General features: G+C 40.5%; 1 protein-coding gene across 1 annotated transcript in view; it reads left to right on the top strand.

The window, feature by feature from the left end:
* Nucleotides 1–22,678, top strand: part of LOC139449521 (centrosomal protein of 135 kDa-like) — a 57,184-nt gene that overhangs the window by 5,509 nt on the left and 28,997 nt on the right. The window contains exons 3-4 of the mRNA XM_071230947.1: nucleotides 1,957–2,124; nucleotides 7,418–7,644. Of these exons, the coding sequence (XP_071087048.1) occupies nucleotides 1,957–2,124; nucleotides 7,418–7,644 (395 nt within the window). The remainder of the gene's footprint in view (nucleotides 1–1,956; nucleotides 2,125–7,417; nucleotides 7,645–22,678) is intronic.

The raw sequence follows: 22,678 nt of genomic DNA, 5'->3' as shown, positions 1-22,678 counted from the left end.
GTGATAAAATGAAATGGGGTGGACTTAAGTGCCTCAGGGTACCCGTGTTTGAATGGGCAAGTGCCTTTGAGCCCTAATTCTCTGCATCTTACAACCACTGCTGACCTCCGATATATGGGCTAAAGACACAAGCATTCATGCAACCATGATGTTGATAAAAGATTGTTACAGGTTACTGGCTTACAAAAATAGGATTCACTCATAATGCTTCTCCCACTCCAACTACCGTATTCGACGTAATAAGCGCCCAGGGCCCTCTAAATTAGAAATAGGGGGCTCTTATTAGAATATAATTTTGGTGAGAAAAAAATACAGAGTTGAAAGATCGTAAAATTCGTGATTTATGGTGACAGCCTGAAAAGAAACAAAAGAAAAGCCAGTGCGAATTATACTCGACAGATATATTTTTCAGAATTTAATTGCCCATGATTAAGGGTGCATATAACACACGAGTGCATATTATACACAAATAAATAAGTGTTCATTGATCAGTCGGAAGGGGTGCTGATTGGGATTGTTCACTTGCCAATATATTAGCAAATATTGTTCTGGGCGCTTACGGTAGTATCATTTGAAGTTAGGGCTGTAACGATTCACTGATGCCTATGGTGTCATCGATACTTAGGTACAGATGATACTTAAATCATCCCAATATGCTACTACAACCGGACACGAACTGATGGAGCTAACTCCCATAATGGTAGGACATTGTTCTCAATTCTTTCTTGTCCTACACATGCTGCAACTCGAAATGGATTGTTTCTGTAGCGTTTTGGTTAGGTTCTATAGTGAGACTTAATGTTGTCAGAGTTGATAACAAGTTTTTACAGTGAGACTGTCTGTTGTTAGAGCTGAAGGCAAGGTTTTACAGTGAGACTTATTGTTGTCAGAGCTGAAGGCAAGGTTCTAGAGTGAGACTTACTGTTGTAAGAGCTGAAGGCAAGGTTCTAGAGTGAGACTTACTGTTGTCAGAGCTGAAGGCAAGGTTCTAGAGTGAGACTTACTGTTGTCAGAGCTGAAGGCAAGGTTTTACAGTGAGACTGTCTGTTGTTAGAGCTGAAGGCAAGGTTTTACAGTGAGACTTACTGTTGTTAGAGCTGAAGGCAAGGTTTTACAGTGAGACTTTCTTTTGTTAGAGCTGAAGGCAAGGTTTTACAGTGAGACTTTCTTTTGTTAGAGCTGAAGGCAAGGTTTTACAGTGAGACTTTCTTTTGTTAGAGCTGAAGGCAAGGTTTTACAGTGAGACTTACTGTTGACAGAGCTGAAGGCAAGGTTTTACAGTGAGACTGTCTGTTGTTAGAGCTGAAGGCAAGGTTTTACAGTGAGACTGTCTGTTGTTAGAGCTGAAGGCAAGGTTTTACAGTGAGACTGTCTGTTGTCAGAGCTGAAGGCAAGGTTTTACAGTGAGACTTACTGTTGTCAGAGCTGAAGGCAAGGTTTTACAGTGAGACTGTCTGTTGTCAGAGCTGAAGGCAAGGTTTTACAGTGAGACTTTCTGTTGTCAGAGCTGAAGGCAAGGTTTTACAGTGAGACTTACTGTTGTCAGAGCTGAAGGCAAGGTTTTATAGTGAGACTTTCTGTTGTTAGAGCTGAAGGCAAGGTTTTACAGTGAGACTTACTGTTGTTAAAGCTGTAGGCAAGGTTCTAGAGTGAGACTTATTGTTGTTAGAGCTGAAGGCAAGGTTTTATAGTGAGACTTTCTGTTGTTAGAGCTGAAGGCAAGGTTTTACAGTGAGACTTACTGTTGTTAAAGCTGTAGGCAAGGTTCTAGAGTGAGACTTATTGTTGTTAGAGCTGAAGGCAAGGTTTTATAGTGAGACTTTCTGTTGTTAGAGCTGAAGGCAAGGTTTTACAGTGAGACTTACTGTTGTTAGAGCTGTAGGCAAGGTTCTAGAGTGAGACTTATTGTTGTCAGAGCTGAAGGCAAGGTTTTACAGTGAGACTGTCTGTTGTTAGAGCTGAAGGCCTCTCTGCGCAAGCTGGAGCACGAGAACGCGGACCTGAAGTTCCTCAACAACCAGTATGTGCACAAGGTTCGGCAGCTGGAGAAGGATGCTCGGGAGAAGGCAGATCGCATCCTCAGTCTGCAGGAGAAGAACTTCCACGCTGTTGTACAAACTCCAGGTAGGTGTTTGGTTGTTGTACAAACTCCAGGTAGGTGTCCAGTTGTTGTACTAACTCCAGGTGTGTCTCTAGAACTCCCACGCTGTTGTACAAACTCCAGGTGTGCCTCTAGAACTCCCATGCTGTTGTACAATCTCCAGGTGTGTCTCTAGAACTCCCACGCTGTTGTACAAACTCCAGATGTGTCTCTAGAACTCCCATGCTGTTGTACAATCTCCAGGTGTGTCTCTAGAACTCCCATGCTGTTGTACAATCTCCAGGTGTGTCTCTAGAACTACCAGGCTGTTGTACAAACTCCAGGTGTGTCTCTAGAACTACCATGCTGTTGTACAAACTCCAGGTGTGTCTCTAGAACTACCAGGCTGTTGTACAAACTCCAGGTGTGCCTCTAGAACTACCATGCTGTTGTACAAACTCCAGGAGTGTCTCTAGAACTACCATGCTGTTGTACAAACTCCAGGTGTGTCTATAGAACTACCACGCTGTTGTACAAACTCCATGTGTGCCTCTAGAACTACCAGGTTGTTGTACAAACTCCAGGTGTGTCTATAGAACTACCACGCTGTTGTACAAACTCCAGGTGTGTCTCTAGAACTACCACGCTGTTGTACAAACTCCAGGTGTGTCTATAGAACTTCCATGCCGTTGTACAAACTTCAGGTAGGTGTCTTTTTGTTGTACAAACTCCAGGAGTGTCTCTAGAACTACCATGCTGTTGTACAAACTCCAGGTGTGCCTCTAGAACTACCAGGCTGTTGTATAAACTCCAGGTGTGCCTCTAGAACTACCAGGCTGTTGTACAAACTCCAGGTGTGTCTATGGAACTTCCATGCCGTTGTACAAACTTCAGGTAGGTATCTTTTTGTTGTACAAACTCCAGGAGTGTCTCTAGAACCACCATGCTGTTGTACAAACTCCAGGTGTGTCTCTAGAACTACCATGCTGTTGTACAAACTCCAGGAGTGTCTCTAGAACTACCATGCTGTTGTACAAACTCCAGGTGTGTCTCTAGAACTACCAGGCTGTTGTACAAACTCCAGGTGTGTCTATAGAACTACCACGCTGTTGTACAAACTCCAGGTGTGTCTATAGAACTTCCATGCTGTTGTACAAACTCCAGGTGTGTCTCTAGAACTACCATGCTGTTGTACAAACTCCAGGTGTGTCTCTAGAACTCCCATGCTGTTGTACAATCTCCAGGTGTGTCTCTAGAACTACCATGCTGTTGTACAAACTCCAGGTGTGTCTCTAGAACTACCATGCTGTTGTACAAACTCCAGGTGTGTCTCTAGAACTACCATGCTGTTGTACAAACTCCAGGTGTGTCTCTAGAACTACCACGCTGTTGTACAAACTCCAGGTGTGCCTCTAGAACTACCATGCTGTTGTACAAACTCCAGGTGTGCCTCTAGAACTACCATGCTGTTGTACAAACTCCAGGTGTGTCTCTAGAACTACCATGCTGTTGTACAAACTCCAGGTGTGCCTCTAGAACTACCAGGCCGTTGTACAAACTCCAGGTGTGCCTCTAGAACTACCAGGCTGTTGTACAAACTCCAGGTGTGTCTATAGAACTTCCATGCCGTTGTACAAACTTCAGGTAGGTGTCTTTTTGTTGTACAAACTCCAGGAGTGTCTCTAGAACCACCATGCTGTTGTACAAACTCCAGGTGTGCCTCTAGAACTACCAGGCTGTTGTATAAACTCCAGGTGTGTCTATAGAACTTCCATGCCGTTGTACAAACTTCAGGTAGGTATCTTTTTGTTGTACAAACTCCAGGAGTGTCTCTAGAACCACCATGCTGTTGTACAAACTCCAGGTGTGCCTCTAGAACTACCAGGCTGTTGTATAAACTCCAGGTGTGTCTATAGAACTTCCATGCCGTTGTACAAACTTCAGGTAGGTATCTTTTTGTTGTACAAACTCCAGGAGTGTCTCTAGAACTACCATGCTGTTGTACAAACTCCAGGTGTGTCTCTAGAACTACCACGCTGTTGTACAAACTCCAGGTGTGTCTATAGAACTTCCATGCCGTTGTACAAACTCCAGGTAGGTGTCTTTTCATTACTTGTCTGGAACATCCACGCTGTTGTACAAACTCCAGACGTGTTTCTAGAACTTCCACGCTGTTGTACAAACTCCAGGTAGGTGTCTTTTTGTTGTACAAACTCAAGGACTGTCTCTAGAACTACCACGCTGTTGTACAAACTCCAGGTGTGCCTCTAGAACTCCCATGCTGTTGTACAAACTCCAGGTGTGTCTCTAGAACTACCAGGCTGTTGTACAAACTCCAGGTGTGCCTCTAGAACTACCATGCTGTTGTACAAACTCCAGGTGTGTCTCTAGAACTACCATGCTGTTGTACAAACTCCAGGTGTGTCTCTAGAACTACCAGGCCGTTGTACAAACTCCAGGTGTGTCTCTAGAACTCCCATGCTGTTGTACAAACTCCAGGTGTGTCTCTAGAACTACCATGCTGTTGTACAAACTCCATGTGTGCCTCTAGAACTACCAGGCTGTTGTACAAACTCCAGGTGTGCCTCTAGAACTACCAGGCCGTTGTACAAACTCCAGATGTGTCTCTAGAACTCCCATGCTGTTGTACAAACTCCAGGTGTGCCTCTAGAACTACCAGGCTGTTGTACAAACTCCAGGTGTGTCTATAGAACTACCACGCTGTTGTACAAACTCCAGGTGTGTCTCTAGAACTACCAGGCTGTTGTACAAACTCCAGGTGTGTCTCTAGAACTACCAGGCTGTTGTACAAACTCCAGGTGTGTCTCTAGAACTACCATGCTGTTGTACAAACTCCAGGTGTGTCTCTAGAACTACCATGCTGTTGTACAAACTCCAGGTGTGCCTCTAGAACTACCACGCTGTTGTACAAACTCCACGTGTGTCTCTAGAACTACCAGGCTGTTGTACAAACTCCAGGTGTGTCTCTAGAACTACCAGGCTGTTGTACAAACTCCAGGTGTGTCTCTAGAACTACCATGCTGTTGTACAAACTCCAGGTGTGTCTCTAGAACTACCACGCTGTTGTACAAACTCCAGGTGTGCCTCTAGAACTACCAGGCTGTTGTACAAACTCCAGGTGTGTCTCTAGAACTACCACGCTGTTGTACAAACTCCAGGTGTGTCTATAGAACTACCACGCTGTTGTACAAACTCCAGGTGTGCCTCTAGAACTACCAGGCTGTTGTACAAACTCCAGGTGTGTCTCTAGAACTACCAGGCTGTTGTACAAACTCCAGGTGTGTCTATAGAACTACCATGCTGTTGTACAAACTCCAGGTGTGCCTCTAGAACTACCAGGCTGTTGTACAAACTCCAGGTGTGTCTCTAGAACTACCATGCTGTTGTACAAACTCCAGATGTGTCTATAGAACTACCATGCTGTTGTACAAACTCCAGGTGTGTCTATAGAACTACCACGCTGTTGTACAAACTCCAGGTGTGCCTCTAGAACTACCACGCTGTTGTACAAACTCCAGGAGTGTCTCTAGAACTACCACGCTGTTGTACAAACTCCAGGTGTGCCTCTAGAACTACCACGCTGTTGTACAAACTCCAGGTGTGTCTCTAGAACTACCATGCTGTTGTACAAACTCCAGGTGTGTCTATAGAACTACCACGCTGTTGTACAAACTCCAGGAGTGTCTCTAGAACTACCACGCTGTTGTACAAACTCCAGGTGTGCCTCTAGAACTACCAGGCTGTTGTACAAACTCCAGGTGTGCCTCTAGAACTACCAGGCTGTTGTACAAACTCCAGGTGTGTCTCTAGAACTACCACGCTGTTGTACAAACTCCAGGTGTGTCTATAGAACTTCCATGCCGTTGTACAAACTCCAGGTGTGTCTCTAGAACTACCATGCTGTTGTACAAACTCCAGGTGTGCCTCTAGAACTACCAGGCTGTTGTACAAACTCCAGGTGTGTCTCTAGAACTACCAGGCCGTTGTACAAACTCCAGGTGTGTCTATAGAACTACCATGCTGTTGTACAAACTCCAGGTGTGCCTCTAGAACTACCAGGCTGTTGTACAAACTCCAGGTGTGTCTATAGAACTACCATGCTGTTGTACAAACTCCAGGAGTGTCTCTAGAACTACCAGGCTGTTGTACAAACTCCAGGAGTGTCTCTAGAACTACCACGCTGTTGTACAAACTCCAGGTGTGTCTATAGAACTACCATGCTGTTGTACAAACTCCAGGAGTGTCTCTAGAACTACCAGGCTGTTGTACAAACTCCAGGTGTGTCTCTAGAACTACCATGCTGTTGTACAAACTCCAGGAGTGTCTCTAGAACTACCATGCTGTTGTACAAACTCCAGGTGTGCCTCTAGAACTACCAGGCTGTTGTACAAACTCCAGGTGTGTCTCTAGAACTCCCATGCTGTTGTACAAACTCCAGGTGTGTCTATAGAACTACCACGCTGTTGTACAAACTCCAGGAGTGTCTCTAGAACTCCCATGCTGTTGTACAAACTCCAGGTGTGTCTCTAGAACTACCAGGCTGTTGTACAAACTCCAGGAGTGTCTCTAGAACTACCATGCTGTTGTACAAACTCCAGGAGTGTCTCTAGAACTACCAGGCTGTTGTACAAACTCCAGGTGTGCCTCTAGAACTACCAGGCTGTTGTACAAACTCCAGGTGTGTCTCTAGAACTACCACGCTGTTGTACAAACTCCAGGTGTGTCTCTAGAACTACCATGCTGTTGTACAAACTCCAGGTGTGTCTCTAGAACTACCAGGCTGTTGTACAAACTCCAGGAGTGTCTCTAGAACTACCATGCTGTTGTACAAACTCCAGGTAGGTGTCTTTTTGTTGTAAACTCCAGATAGTTCTCTGGAACATCCACAATGTTGTACACACGCCAGGTTTATATATGTAGATATAAATAATGTAAGATGCTACCTGCAATTGAGCTTGGTGCAATTTTTCCTTTTGACGTTGCACACGTTAATAATGATCACACCCAAAGGGTGCTAGCGCACATGCACACACACACCTAGGAAGAGAAGCTATGTTCTCAATAAGCCAAAGGACAAAATAGTACGAAATGTTTTATGAATCAGACCACACAGAGTAAAAACTAGTTTCAAAGATGATTATCATTGTCAATAGGTGTGAGATGGCAGTGTGGCATCTGCTAGGACTTGGCAACTGGAAGTACAAATAAGGTGACTGAACACTTGTTGGTTACAAAATAAAAACAAAGCAAGTGACTTTCTTTTCTTTTTCAAAGAACACTAATTGTTGTTAACACAGACGTCAACTTAATTTGTAGGCGGTAGAAAGAAGACCATTCCATTTCGTCGGCAGCGTATGGAGATCGACCTGACCGTCCCATCAGCCGAGAGTTCAGGGTTCAATGTCCCTCCCCCGGATGACCCGTATGTGGCTGACCTGCTCCAGGTCGCCGACACCCGCATCGCCATCCTGGAGGAGGAGGTGCGCACGCTGCAGGATGAGAAGGACGTCATGGACAGGAAGATCAGGACCTTCAGGCAACAGGTAGGCAACATTTCATCATACTTATGATTAGCAGTTTTTCGAAATTGAGCTTGCAAGTCAATGGTCCTTAGCATACCGTAATCAACGTAATGAGCACCCCACTCTAATAAGCACCCACGGCGATATTTGCTAATATATTGGCTAGTGAACAATCCCAATTAGCACCCCTTCCGATTGATCACTGTACACAAGACTTATTTTTTTGTGTATAATACGCACTCGTGTGTTATATGCACCCTTAATTACAGGAAATTAAATTCTGGAAAAATATATCTCTCGTATATAAACATTTCAGTCTGTCAGCGTAAACCATGAAAGTTACGATCTTTCAACTCTGGTTGTTTTTTTCCACCAAAATAATATTCTAATAGGAGCTCCCTATTTCTAATTTTGAGAGCGCCCTGGGCGCTTATTACGTCGAATACAGTAAGCCTAATGTTAACAGTTAAAGATTTAGGGGTCCTTAGACAAATACTGTAGTAAGATAATATAGGAGCATGTCTCAATGGCCAAGAAATCCCCCTTATCGAAATTTCAAAAGCTCTTAGAGTCTGAGGGTTCGACATAGTTTCATTCTTAACATCACCAGTGTACTCAGTGTTTGAATGTAGGGAGTTAAGTCAAAGACCACCAACATGCACGCATGTACGCACACCTTATGTCTTGATCACCGAGGGCTGACTCTGCAGTTTTCTGAACAGAGTTGTTTCCGTTAGACAAGATCAGCTCTTATCATCATTGATTCGGTGTTGGCTCGGGAATGAAACATTTCCAATTTTACTAGCAGGGCTCAAACAGTCCACTCTTCCGCTCGTATTGATGAATGACAGCATGTGTAGGGCATGAAAAAATTTAACAAATGCTCGTCCTACCGCAAGAGTACATTTTTTACTCATTTTTAATCATTTCCAATAAAATATGCCAGATTTCAAACCTAAAATGCGTAAAAATATATTTGCGCATAGTGTTCAACTGTGGAAAAGAGTTAGTGAGTTTGTGATTAGATGTCTTACTCACATTGGCTTTGGTCTACTGTTCCTGGATGAACAAAACCGACGACACCTGTGTTAAGACTTTAGAGAACTTGTGTGACATGGCGAACCAGTTGAACTTGACGTCAAATCCCAACACCATTCAGATGGACTTTAAGCATATATTACCACTGAGTTGAACAAGTTGACTGAAGCTCCCTGAAAATCATTTAATTCCACAATGAAAGTGACATTCATCACCACTCGCAACCTGCATGAAGACAAGTCCCCCTATCAATGAATGTTATGTGCAAAAATATGACAAACCAATCAGAATGCGCGTATGATTTCAAGTTCTTCGTCAAATAATCCCTCAGAAGTAATTTTTGATTTTACATGTGTCTTCCATAAAAAAATATACCCAAGACACAGTTAAATGTGTTATATGCTTTAAATTGGATCTGAAATATATATAATATATGAGGAAATATATGTGAACCATTATGCAACAAGTTGACAGTTGTTTTAGTGATGACTGTTTGCGCTAAGACAGAACCCAATCGCAAAAATGATTATGAGAGGGGCACGATTGCTATTCGGCTTGTCAAAGAATAACACGAGTGGTACAGGAATGTGAAAGTAGGTTGCAATTTGCTGAAATTAGACCATCACAGTTGGTATGCACCATCAGGCTCTTATATTTCAATGATTATGAAAAGGGTTCTGTAACTTTTATTTTATGACAGATGTTAGCGACTTCATACCTGATATTCCTCCTAAATAGTATAGGTGTAGTATTCTCTATATATACCCCTGGGGGAATTTTCTGTCTTTTGATTGGATGTAAATTAGGTGTCAAAACTTCTTAGGTGCACAATGACTTGAGTATGTTGAATAATAATTATTTGAATTGATCTAACTTAATCATCATCATCATACTATAACTATTACATGATGTAGTGGATAGAGCATCTGCCTGGAGAGCGATTGGTCCGTGGTTTGATACCCTGGTGATGTCATACCATAGGATGTTGAATAGAGATTACTCCACGAGTGTCCGTCAGATACTGTTTATTTTCCAGTGAGTTGTTTCAAAACATATCAAATGTGTGAAAGCAAGATAAGCTTTGAAACAACGAGTTGTAAGATAAATTATATCTGACAGGCACAAGTGCAGTTATCTGTTTCTTACACACCCTAAAATCGAACGTTATTAGTATCGAAACGGTGCATTTTGTCTGTCCTCATGATCACAGTGGCACATTACTGTATTCGACGTAATAAGCGCCTAGGGCGCTCTCAAAATTTGAAATAGGGGACTCTTATTAGAATAAAATTTTGGAGAAAAAAAAACAGAGTTGAAAGATTGTAACTCTCGTGGTTTATGCTGACAGCCTGAAATGATACAAAATAGAAGTGTGTGTATTATACACGACATATATATTTATCCATAATTTAATTGCCTATAATTAATACATGAGTGCATATTATACACAAATAAATAAGTCATTGATCAATCAGATGGGGTGCTAATTGGGATTGTTCACAAGCCAATATATTAGCAAATATCGCCGTGGGCGCTTTTTAGAGCAGGGCACTTATTACGTCCAATACGGTAATACATAACGCAAGGGTTATGAGTGAGGTCAATGGACGTACTGCTTACTACTCGAATAATAGGACCCTGACATGTATCAGGTATACATGCTAATTAGGGTTATGACAAAGACGGTTAAATTGTGACAGCGTATGTAGCTCTACTCTTTCAAACTGGTTCACAAGTTTGTGTCAAAGATATCTCTGCTTTTGTGTACCAATCAACAGTGTTCCCACTGGCTTTGAAAACTGCTAGTCTTAGTGGAAACAATTACCAGTTCTCTCCTCCTCCCCCCTTATTTTTGTCAGTCCCAACTTCAGCAAATAAAAATCATGAAAATGATCTGGTTATAATTCTTTCAACACCATGTTCAATGCACTGACGTCATCTCTGAAGTGTTTTTAGTTAGATCAACGTGTCATTCACACAAAAATTCAGTCACAATTTTCTCCTCTTTTTTTTAATATTCCGAGACTAATACACTGTTCACGTGCACAACATTTACTCACGTTAGTCATTTTACACATGTGTAACTATACATACGTGTGTATATGTAAATTTACTATGCGTTCGTATGAAAAGCATCTTAGTGTGTAAATAAAGTATGTAAATTGTGTAAGGCACACATATTCGTCAGTCTGTCAACGACTTAAAACATATAACAGGTTGTTTTCAAATTAAAGTTGAATGAGAAGAGAGTTACTTTACCAAAAATCTTCACATGACGCAACATGTGTTTGATTTAATTTGTACACACAGTTTTGACTACTTAAAACAAAAAGAAAACACTGTCCGCCCAACTCATAAAAGTTGGCAACTTCAGAATACAGAACTGTTGACAATTTGTTTGGTGTTGGTAAATCAACAAATATATACTCACCGACAACAGAAACGCGAGTACTAGACATGTTGGTTTATGTATGAAGAATTACTCATATTAAAAAATTATTAGATAGGTTCGACGCACAAACGAATATACTGGTATGCTGTGTGAACTGATACGCATGAAAGTATCACAAGTGACGTCATAGATCCATTACTCACGATGCACCATTTGTCTTGTGCAGGATTAGCGTGTAATGTTTGGAAACAAGTGCAGCAGATTGTGATAAAATAAAGATACTTTGTGGTAACATTTGGACTGATTTGATTTGTTAGATTTGTCATTAAGTGGTACACATTAGAAACATCTCTTCTTGACGTACACTTCTCTATATGTTTCTATGGTTCACGTTCCTTTTGGTCGTGAGTTTATTAATTTGATCGTCCTCAGAAGTTGGCACAAACGTTCACATTGTAACATATACACACAGTGCAAATTTACATTTACTTTTGCACCTGCTCCTGACATGATGCAAATGTATGCAAATATACACACATATGTACAGAGGCGCATGTGAACGGGGCATAAATTGATACAAATATATGTTTAACCTCAAAGCAGAGACTATATACCGATATATGGTCTCTGCTCAAAGTAAAGCAAAATGTTATTTCCTAGCTCTAAAAATAGACAAAAGGAAAACCTTGACTATAACAGACAAGCTGACTTGGTGCCAAAAATATGCTTATATGAATATTGCTGATGTTCAACAAAGATTTATAAGGTATGTTATTTGCTGGTCCACAGCGACTGGCAGTCCAAGCCGGTCCAGGCCTAATTTTACCGGTAAAAAACTGGTAACTACCGGTAAACAGGAAGACTGGTCAATCAGTGTTGAGATTAAGGCCACTTGCATCTATTCACTGTCACTGCAAAATGAAGACATATCAGTCAGTGTCAGTGATGATATTTTGAAGTGATGATACATTGACACAATGCTGCTAATTTAGAATGTGGAATGAACAGTGTAGTGATGTTTTGATTGTCAATAATTATCGATGATTGATTGGTTACCCTGTATTTGAGCCAATCAGGTACACATAGTTCCATTATAAAATGGAAAGAGATAAATATTAAATTTAATCCATGACAAATAGTTTCTGGAAACTACAGGCAATAAAGGACATGTCTTGATCTTTTGAGATGAATCACAGAGCTCCAGATAAGCTTTTGGTGTTGTGGATATTTTACCCATGCATTTTAAGATCATTGGGTATCAGTAATTCTATCTGGGTATTCAAATTTCTGTTACCCGCTAGTTTTTACACATGTGGGTATTTAAGTTAAATATTTCAAAACACTATTCATGTAGTCCCTGCAAACTGGTGTCGTGTGGGTTCGAGAGCTTAGGACTCAGGACTATAGGACTCAAAAATAACGCGATACTTCCACAAGAAAGTGTGATGGCAAATGATCATGATGTAACTGTCATCGTAGAGTTTGGCAAGGTTGACGGAATGCCCATTTATAATTTCAAAATGAGTTGCTGATTTGCTAAACGAATACGCAGGGTTACTTCACAATATTTTGATGATATGCACAAGTTTTATTTTTTATGCTTACTTTGATACGCTTGTATTTTATTTTACTGCGTATTTCTGCATTTCTGATGCGTAGTTTACGCAGATACGCAGCTTATCTGGAGCTCTGAATCAGTTATGACCAACCACTGATGATGAAACCCCAACCAATACCAGCCACTGGTATAAAGTAATTTTCAAAATCACCTTTGTTGCCTCAACTGATGTCAGATATTGTACGGTCAGCATGGATAGATTGAGAAGTAATCAGTGAGGAATACAAAGTCATGGCCTTCACAGCATATCTAGGTTCTAGTTTTCCAATCTGTTAGGGGCGGTCGGGTAGCCTAGGGGTTAAAGCGTTCACACGTCACGCCGAAGACCTGGGTTTGAATCCCGACATGGGTACAATGTGTGAAGCCCATTTCTGGTGTCCCCCGCCGTGATATTGCTGGAATATTGCTAAAAGTGGTGTAAAACCAAACTCACTCACTTACTCACTCACTTACTCACTCGCTCACTCACTCACTCACTCACTCACTCACTCACTCACTCACTCACTCCAATCAGTTATTTTTTTTGTAGCATATTCATTTTGTACTGTAAAAGATTCTAATAGATTTAATTTAGAATCTTCAAACTTTTTTCAAAACTTATCACTTTGTGGGTTTTCTATATTTTTCTATTCAAGTGGCACTGTGAGTATGTATGTAATCAAGGTAGGGATGAGTAATGTTTTGTTTACTTGTGATATAAGACATTCGCAATATTTAAATGTATAAATGTATTAGAATATGTTTATATTAACCTTTAGCCTGCTGAATTGTTTTCACACTTCTTATCCCTGCCTGCTGGATTAATTTTAGCATGAGGCAGGCACTCTAAAGATTGTGAATGATTTAAAACAGTCGAGGCTTCATTAAACATGAGACAAATGAACCAATTCTTTGCACATTTATGCTTGATAGAAAAATACACATTATTGTATAAAAGTATCCTGACATTTTCAAAAATACAGCGGTTAAGACAAAAATGAACATAAAATTTGTAAATTTACCTGAATTATGTGATTGAATGTGGAATGTGTTATATTTGGAAAAAATAGCATTTTTTTATCAGCAAACAATGGCGCGATTCTATATTATGAACCATTTCAGTAAATTCATTATATCATTAAATCCAGTTAACCTTGAAAACAGTAGAAGATAAATCAACATGACACATTTAAGTTTCTCAGTATCTTTTATTTGAAATTTTATTGACATATAAGGATGACCATTTAATGTAATGTTGAATATGAAGGGATAGGATGCTAATATAGACCGCCTCCGTGGTCTTGTGGTAGAGCATCCGCCCGGAGAGCGGAAGGTCCTGGGATCGATCTCCAGCCGCGTCATACCAAAAGACATTAAAAGATGGTACTTGTTGTTACCCTGTCTGGCGCTCAGCATTTAGGGGCTAAAACAAGGACTGGTCGGCTCGGAGTCAGTATACTGTGTCTGAGTTGGGTATTCATGTTAAACTGCGGCATGGTATCTCAGTGAGCTAGCACTATAAATCGGCATCAGTCCGGACTAGTAACTGCACACACACACGTGCTATATAAGTGAAATAATCTTGGACGGGACGTTAAACCCAATTTCACCTCACCTCACATGCTAATATTTTCACTATCATATTTGTGTCCCATTGTGTCTATAGATCTATGTCATTGATCAGCAATGATCACCCTCCACAACAGGTGCATGAAAATGGGCGTGACAAATGTGTTTCAAAGTACATAACATTCGTGGGTGCTTTTCTGAATATGATAAGTACCCAACTGTGTGTTGTATAGGTTGTGGGTTGGAATACAAGATTTGTCTTATGTATGAACCAACGTCAAAGTTTGGTACAATGAATATTTTTGTGTGTCCCTCAGGACGCAATATATATTTTTCTGCTTCCATTCCAAACATTTGTGCGTACTGAATGCAGATTCAGCATCGCATAAGACCCTGGTAACATGCATCTTTCAGAGTGTTCTTCCCACAGTTAAGCAGTCCAATGAAATGCTCTTAAGCATGGTGTTAAACACACTGCACTTAAAGAGGGAAAAAAATACTTTCATGTTTGATACTGCTTGTTAACAAAAACTATTAATTTTTTTATAGGTCTTCATGTTTTTATATTGGTTTACAGATATTTTTCTCCCATAACTTGAAGTCAGTGGTCGAAAAAAAAAAAGCACCTCAAAAATATTTTTTGTCTTTTGTGTAAACGTATGGTCAATAGGTATTAAAAAAATAAATAATTATGATTCAGTGGCATGATGGCCGAAATCCTGAACATTAATTTAACATGCTGTCGTGTTGAGTTTAATATCTTGTGTCGGGACATCCATGAAAATCGTTTGTGATATATTTTATTGCTAAATAGGGGTTTTCAGACAAGGCGGTAATCATGGTAATATAATAAAAAATATATCGAGAATTTTTTTTTTTTTTTTTCTGATTTTTACTGTTGGTGGATCCATAAACCATTAATGAAAAAACGCCTTAGCCCCAGTAATAAACTGCCTGAATCAGGGCATTGTGCCCACTTGAGTATGACAATATATACACTGTGGAAGGTACAGCAGATTACACACAATGTACCTTGCCCATATAAACAAAATCACAAGTTTCACAACCCCTTCACAAAGTCATAGGTTGGAGTTATCCTGGGCCTATATGCAGAAGAATTCAACTTGACGCTGTTCTCGAAGCAGAAAAGCTTTATGTAGGAGCAATTGCTTAGCTGCTTTCAATAGGCAAAACATGGCTATTGACAGGGGATAATTTATGACCGAAGCCCACAGGCTAATAAGTGATTGTTTGTATGGCTAGCGGCTTTGCTCGTGTGTAGTTGAGCTGACTTGAAGTCAGAATAAAATTTGTCTTGACTTCTAATTCCCATGAGGTGTAGTTGGGAGGGGAATGTGCTGTAAGGTCTGAGAGTTTCTAGGACACTTTATAGTGGCCGGTAGGGAGAGGAGACTTTCAAGAAGCAAAATATCCCAATTTCAATTTTGAATGTACTGGCGTATATACTGCTTAATATCCGGCTGGTGTCAAAAGTAAACTATTTTAAACTGTTTGTTTTGCTATACGACCAACTTGAAATAATTGACTTTTGGAATTATTTTACTCATCTTAAGACATTGACTTTATAATTTTTTTATACAAACAACAAAATCTTTCATTCCAGTAGCTGTTCTGTTAAGTTGAAATATCAAACAAGGATGAATAATTGAACAGGCTTTATTGTGGATTTGGTTGAAAGATAATTTGCGATCTGAATGGTTCTCCAGTTTCTATTATATTTCTGTGTTATTGATTAGTGGGATTATTAATTAGAAGCTCTGTGGTGTGGCTGTTATTTCATGATGGTGTGGCTAATTAGAGTCAAGACTACCCGTTAATTAAGTCTATATCTCGCTCACTTCATATTAGAGGATATTATGTACCTCATTAAATCTCTATTCAATGCACTGTTTGTGGGGATTACCATGGTAACAGGAAAGTAGACCATGTTAGGAGCTATTTCGGATTGTCATATCTAGCGACTGAATAAATGTGATCATTCTATTTTAGACCTTTTTGATAATAGCAATCTTCATGTGTGTGCGATAAGATGGAACAAACATATTTAATATTCAAACCGAAGGTATTTACAGGGACTTATCTAGCCCTTCTCAGAGGCGATATTTAGCTACAAATCTTCAGCGGTGTCAGTAAATATTCCTAAATTTGGATTACAAGTTTTCCATTTCATATTAATATAGTTAGGCCGAATGTTATGACTTTGTAGAGGTAAATAACAGGACCAATACGCAAAGTAGAAGAGGTTTCTGCTTAGTGTTGTGTTGTAAGATCAAAAACAATATTAAAATGCAGAGTTAAAATAGCACTGAATTAACACACACAAACTTTTTAAGAATCACAGTTTTAAACACCAGAACATTTATTTCCCAGTTTGCTCACAAGGGACACTTAGTTTGGAATCCTCGATACATCCCTGATTTGCCAGTTAACATAAATTGTTATGACTTGTTTTTAAGCAAGGTAGTGTTTAAGACCCAACAATGGTGACATCAGTCGATGCTGTCCACTGGTTGTCAGAACTCTGGTGATTGTGAAGGAGGTAGAACCGCAACATGTGTATGTTTAAATGTATCTATGTATCAACCCCATTGTAGGAGTAATTCCTTCTTCACATGATTTTCTGATCGACATGCTACATTGAAAAGGGCTTGAATCAGTGTCTACTAATTAACTTCAGGTCATGAAAAAATATTAGGTTTATCGCGACTTTGGTTTCTGCCCTTCCCTTTGATGATCACCATGTTTTGTGGGTGTGAAAATCTCTGTGAAGCTTGCTTTGATATCACCAAGAATTAACATACACCTTACAACCACTCCAGTGCTTTCATTGCCACAGTTTTTGTGTCGTATCTTAAGCTTTCTCAGCCTGGGGTCAACCATAAGTGTCTGCAGCCATTCATTGCTGTCAAATATACTGCTGAGTTGAAGTCCAATTTTGCCTCCAGAACTGCTGCCTGTTCCGGCAGGCACAACTAGGTGGTGGATATTTAAACTTGCTTCACACAATAAACAGTTACCCAAGTCATAGGTGCTGTGAGCGACATTCACTGAATAGCAGGTCTTGTAAATATTTTATTTATTGATCAGTGTTTTAATCTTATCCAGACTGCGATGATAGGGTTGTTTTTAATAGGTATTTCACCTGAACACGGCTGTCCCCACTCCACTCACCTGTTGCCATGTACGCTAAAAGCTTAGCAACCACGAGAGGTCAAATTCCAATCTGCAGGGTCAGTGAACAAGTGAGCTTGGCTTCCTCTGATTGGCTTAAAATTCATGGAGGCGGGGCGTAGGTAATTGAACCGGCTGTCAGTCAGAGAAAGAAGTGAATTAATTAGGCATTATCAGGGTTATGTGACAACAAAGGTGGAGGGACTTTGTGATCAGAATTGGGTGTACCGAGCGTGTTGGTCTGCAGGGGAGGTTAAAACAAATCTCCTTCACTGCTGAATCAGGCTCGCCAGTGAGTGGACAACACAGGTCCTGCACACACCACACGGATATTTCTTTCAATCAGGTGGGTCAATAGTGACATTTACTATCATTTCACCAACACACAATTTTGCAAGTTTCTGTTTTATGTGTATGGAGCCATGGCAAGGCTGCATACTGCTGGTAAGGTTAATAACATCAATAGCTTCTTGTACTTCTGTAGAATGCATTCACAACACCCGGCAATTGACAGGCATGTTGGGACTTGACACATGGGCTGTCTGATTTGAAGTCATGAATTGGCGCGAAGCTCAAGTGAACTTAGCGTAGAGTGTTTGCAGATACTATCACGAGTCAAGGCTTGTCTGAGGAAATTGTTGGGGTGGAACAAGTGTATTTAAACTGTCACGGCTCATCCAACTCATGGCCAACTGTTATCTCTGAGGTTAGTATAACTGTCGTATCTCCCCCGTGGTGCTATTGTCATATATTGACCAGTTGACAGGTATTGATAGTACACTCATCCCTGACTCGCGTGTGGACGGGTTTCTTGTAGAGTCACTGCTTCTATGGTTGTAATTGGCAGTTGTGTCTGTTGGCACGATTGTAACGGCAGATGAAACAAAGCTGTTTGGTGATAACGAGATCTGTTGTTGTTCTGTAATTAAATTGATGCCCTGTGGGTATTAGTGTCGGTACAGGTGAAAATTGCCGCTATCGGGCTGAGATAGGTTTAGACTGGTTAATAATGAACATGGGATTATGTCGCTGATAATGGGAAGTCAACAACTTCGTCACTTATCTTCAAGACTTATAGGATTAAAGAAATTTCAGGTTTAAATATCACACGTAAAGAATGCATAATATATTGTATTTATTTATTTAAATCTATACTATACAAAATATGTTACATTCACAAAATTCTTTTATATTACTACAGTTAATATGTCTTTGTATGACTGATTAACTGTAAAAATGTGAAAGTATCAGATCTCTTTAACTTATTTTGAGTAGAATAAAATATCAAATAATGCAACACTTCCCAAATATGACATGTATCTGTTTTCTTTTATGTTCTATATGCTTTCAAGTAATTTGTTTATCAAAACATTCTGAGGATAGATATTTCTTACTGCTCTAGATTTTTAAATTTTAAATATTTGGTGAGGTAATATTGTGCCAGGATAGCAGCACAATCTATTACAGTACCTTGGGTAGCCTTACGTTGATAGGGGGCTTGTGGAGGCTTGATTTATTATACCTCTTATCTCAAGTCCACACATAGAGGCGATAAAGATACAACTGTTTATACAACCAGGTATAGATGACCAACTTAATATCAAACTATCCATAATGATATATTTGCCAGGTAGCCAGAAAGCCAGAGTTCATCAAGAAAGTTATAGTAGATACTGGTTGAAAGTGGGCTAACGCATTATTTAAGTAACTTTATGCTTGACTTTTTGGGTTCCACATTGTAATGATTTTGTTTAGGTATGTAGGATATCATTAGATATTACAAAAACATTTTGTTTCAATGACTGGTATCACAGGTAATTTTATGGAGACCCAACCAATATACAGGCTAACTGTAGCCAGTGTCTTTATTTAATAGAAATGCCTGGCATCAGTTTCTGTTCGCACACATGTAATTTTCCTATTATAGTTATGAGAGTCTTTCTTTGTTTTACTGTGTCAAATCCTGAAGGGTTGAAGAACATTTTTAATTTAAAAACAATAATGATTAAAGGGTCTTTTTATTTTGAAATCTGTGGGGTCAATTAATCCGAACTGAATTTTTAGATGATCATCAATGCTGACTAAATAGGTAAGAAGGTAGTCTGTGTAATGGATACTTGCAATTTACTTGCTTAATATTTCCACTTAACCTAACTGGATTAGCCACCTAATGATACAATTGATATCACTTAAACACCTAATTAATTAGTCTATTTATTTTGGCACCTCGTTAAGGTAACTGTTATGTACATTAGTGGCAGGTAACACTAGTCACCTGTGCTAATTAAGTAGGTGGTCCAGGTAAGCTATACACATAAATACCGGATACTTCAGGTGTGGGTTATCACAGGCTGAACTGTAGGCTTGTATCAGTTCAACCTGAAGGTGTGTTGGCCAGAAACAGCTACAGGTTGGAATACATTCTCGTAGGACATTCATCTTTTACTACCCCGAACATGCATTCTTGTTTTCAGTTGAATTGTCTCTCATATAACTTATACATATGTTTAATATTTACTAGTAATGGGCTTCAGGCTAGTGATGACTCAGTGGGGTAAAGTACAGGTTGCCGTTGTACAAAACAACCTTAGCACTACGACAGTCGTAAGTCTATGTTAAGGTATGGGAGTTACTTTCACCGGCTAAGATCACTTTGTACAACGGCACCCAGATGTGTTTCCAGTAAAGTTGTCTGTAAAACTTCTCATTCGATAAAGACAGGAACTTGATATGGATAACAACTTTCTTTCGTTGTTCTTTGTGACAACGTTTCAGCGCTACTTTGTGCCCCTTCTTCAGGTGAATGCTGAGGATGTATGTTGAGTTGCTCATTTCTTCTTCTAAGTCAAGTTACCTGCAGTGTCAGACCAGCATAGTGACATACAGAGGAGACTATTATTGATACAAACATGTTGTTAAATAATGGTGGTGAGTGGTGGAAGTGAAGGGACATCCCAGGCCTTTGCCATCCCATTCATTATCCCCGCCACGAGGTGGAAGGGGGAGGATACAGGAATGGGTGCTGTCCGTCCCCGCCACGAGGTGGAAGGGGGAGGATACAGGAATGGGTGCTGTCCGTCCCCGTCATGAGGTGGAAGGGGGAGGATACAGGAATGGGTGCTGTCCGTCCCCGCCACAATGTGGAAGGGGGAGGATACAGGAATGGGTGCTGTCCGTCCCCGTCATGAGGTGGAAGGGGGAGGATATAGGAATGGGTGCTGTCCGTCCCCGTCACGAGGTGGAAGGGGGAGGATACAGGAATGGGTGCTGTCCGTCCCCGTCACGAGGTGGAAGGGGGAGGGTACAGGAATGGGTGCTGTCTGTCCCCGTCACGAGGTGGAAGGGGGAGGATACAGGAATTGGTGCTGTCCGTCCCCGCCACAATGTGGAAGGGGGAGGATACAGGAATGGGTGCTGTCCGTCCCCGCCACGAGGTGGAAGGGGGAGGATACAGGAATGGGTGCTGTCCGTCCCCGCCACGAGTTCGAAGGGGGATACAGGAATGGGTGCTGTCTGTCCCTCTGTCACGTTTCCGGAGCAGAACTAAAAAAACATGAAAAGATATAGCCAACTTGGTACATAGATAGGTTTAGTAGAGAACTGGCACCTTTTGATAGTTCGGGAATTGAAAAAAAAAATATTTTTCAAGTTTCCATGTCAAGGACTTTGACTGAGATTGAAAATGGCGGTAGCGCTCATTTCTGGAGCCGATCTTGAAAACCGAACAATATGTCTTCACCAAACTTGGCATATGGATATCTCCAGTTCTAAAGTGGTGCCTTTTGATAGTTTGGTAATTTTTAAAATTTATTTTTCGAGTTTACATGGCAAGGACTTTGACTTAGACTTATCTTGGAGGTAGTGCTCATTTCTGTAGCAGATCTTGAAAACGGTACAATAATTCTTGCCTTACACACAACCGGACATGTCATAATGGCAGGGGATATGAGTACATGTATTTCATTCTTGTATAGGAACATGACCTTGACTTTCGTCACTAACTTCTAAGACAAGTCGGGGCAGTAGGGGTGACAAGAGCATTCAAAGGGGTGGCTTTGATTCCCCATATGGGTGCAATGTGTGAAGCCTATCTCTGTGGGGATATTGCTAAAAGAGTTGTAAAAATATGGTCAGCATCCAGACCTTAACCACTGACAACCAGGGCTAACATACCAGTATTGTTTTAAGCAGGTTTTAACTATTTTTCTGTTTTATATTACAATGCACAATGAAGGTCTACCTTCAAACCTTCCCCAGGGCCAACCAACCAGTGTTCTTTTAAGGATCGGGGCGGTTGGGTAGCCTAGTGGTTAAAGCGTTCGCTCGTCACGCCGAAGACCCGGGTTCGATTACTGATATGGGTACAATGTGTGAAGCCCATTTCTGGTGTCCCCCGCCGTGATATTGCTGGAATATTGCTAAAAGCGGCGTAAAACCGTACTCACTCACTCACTCACTTTAAGTATCCCAGGTAGAATCTACCTCTCGTATACCATGTATACTGCTGACTCAACACTTTCCCTACTTGAGACGCCGTGTGTTTTATCTGATCCTATTTAACCCTATTTTGTCAATAATAGATTGAACATATTTCAAATCAATACCAGTCCCCTGAACAGATATGAATTAATTATTGAGACAGTTTCTACATGGACATGTTCACCATGTCATGGCGTGTAGAGGTTTTGTAAGATGAAAGCCTAGGCGCTGAAAGGATAACTAGTGTATCGATCGCGGAGACAGGGTGGACTTACCTGTCTATTGATCACTGCTCTGGAGGAGCCCTGGGAGCCTTGAGATTGTGGAGCCGCACTTCAGGGTTAGGATGTGAGAGAAAAGTTTGTAGCTCTTATTGATAAATTGTTGTAACTGATCTGATATATGCTTGACCTAAAAAGCAGCCAGAGAGAGTGCCCTTTTAAGAGAATTACTAGGTAATCAGAAGGGTTTGTGATAAGGCTGTTGTTTCACCCTGAGTTTGGACAGACTTAAAAAATAAATGTTAGGGTTTTTTTCAGCTAAATGGGTGTTTTGAGACTGTTATTTCACAGTTGTAACTGATCTGATATATGCTTGACATAAAAAGCAGCCAGAGAGAGTGCCATTTTAAAAGAATTACAAGGTAATCTATAGGGTTTGTGATAAGGCTGTTGTTTCACTCTGAGTTTGGACAGACTTAAAAAATAAATGTTATGTGATTTTGGGATGTTAGGTTTTTTTTCAGCTAAATGGGTGTTTTGAGACTGTTATTTCACAGTTGTAACTGA

The sequence above is a fragment of the Haliotis cracherodii genome, unplaced genomic scaffold (genome assembly GCF_022045235.1).
Source record: "Haliotis cracherodii isolate W230 unplaced genomic scaffold, xgHalCrac1.p SCAF_8, whole genome shotgun sequence".
NCBI lineage: Eukaryota > Metazoa > Mollusca > Gastropoda > Lepetellida > Haliotidae > Haliotis > Haliotis cracherodii.
This window is presented reverse-complemented; position numbering and strand designations above follow the sequence as displayed.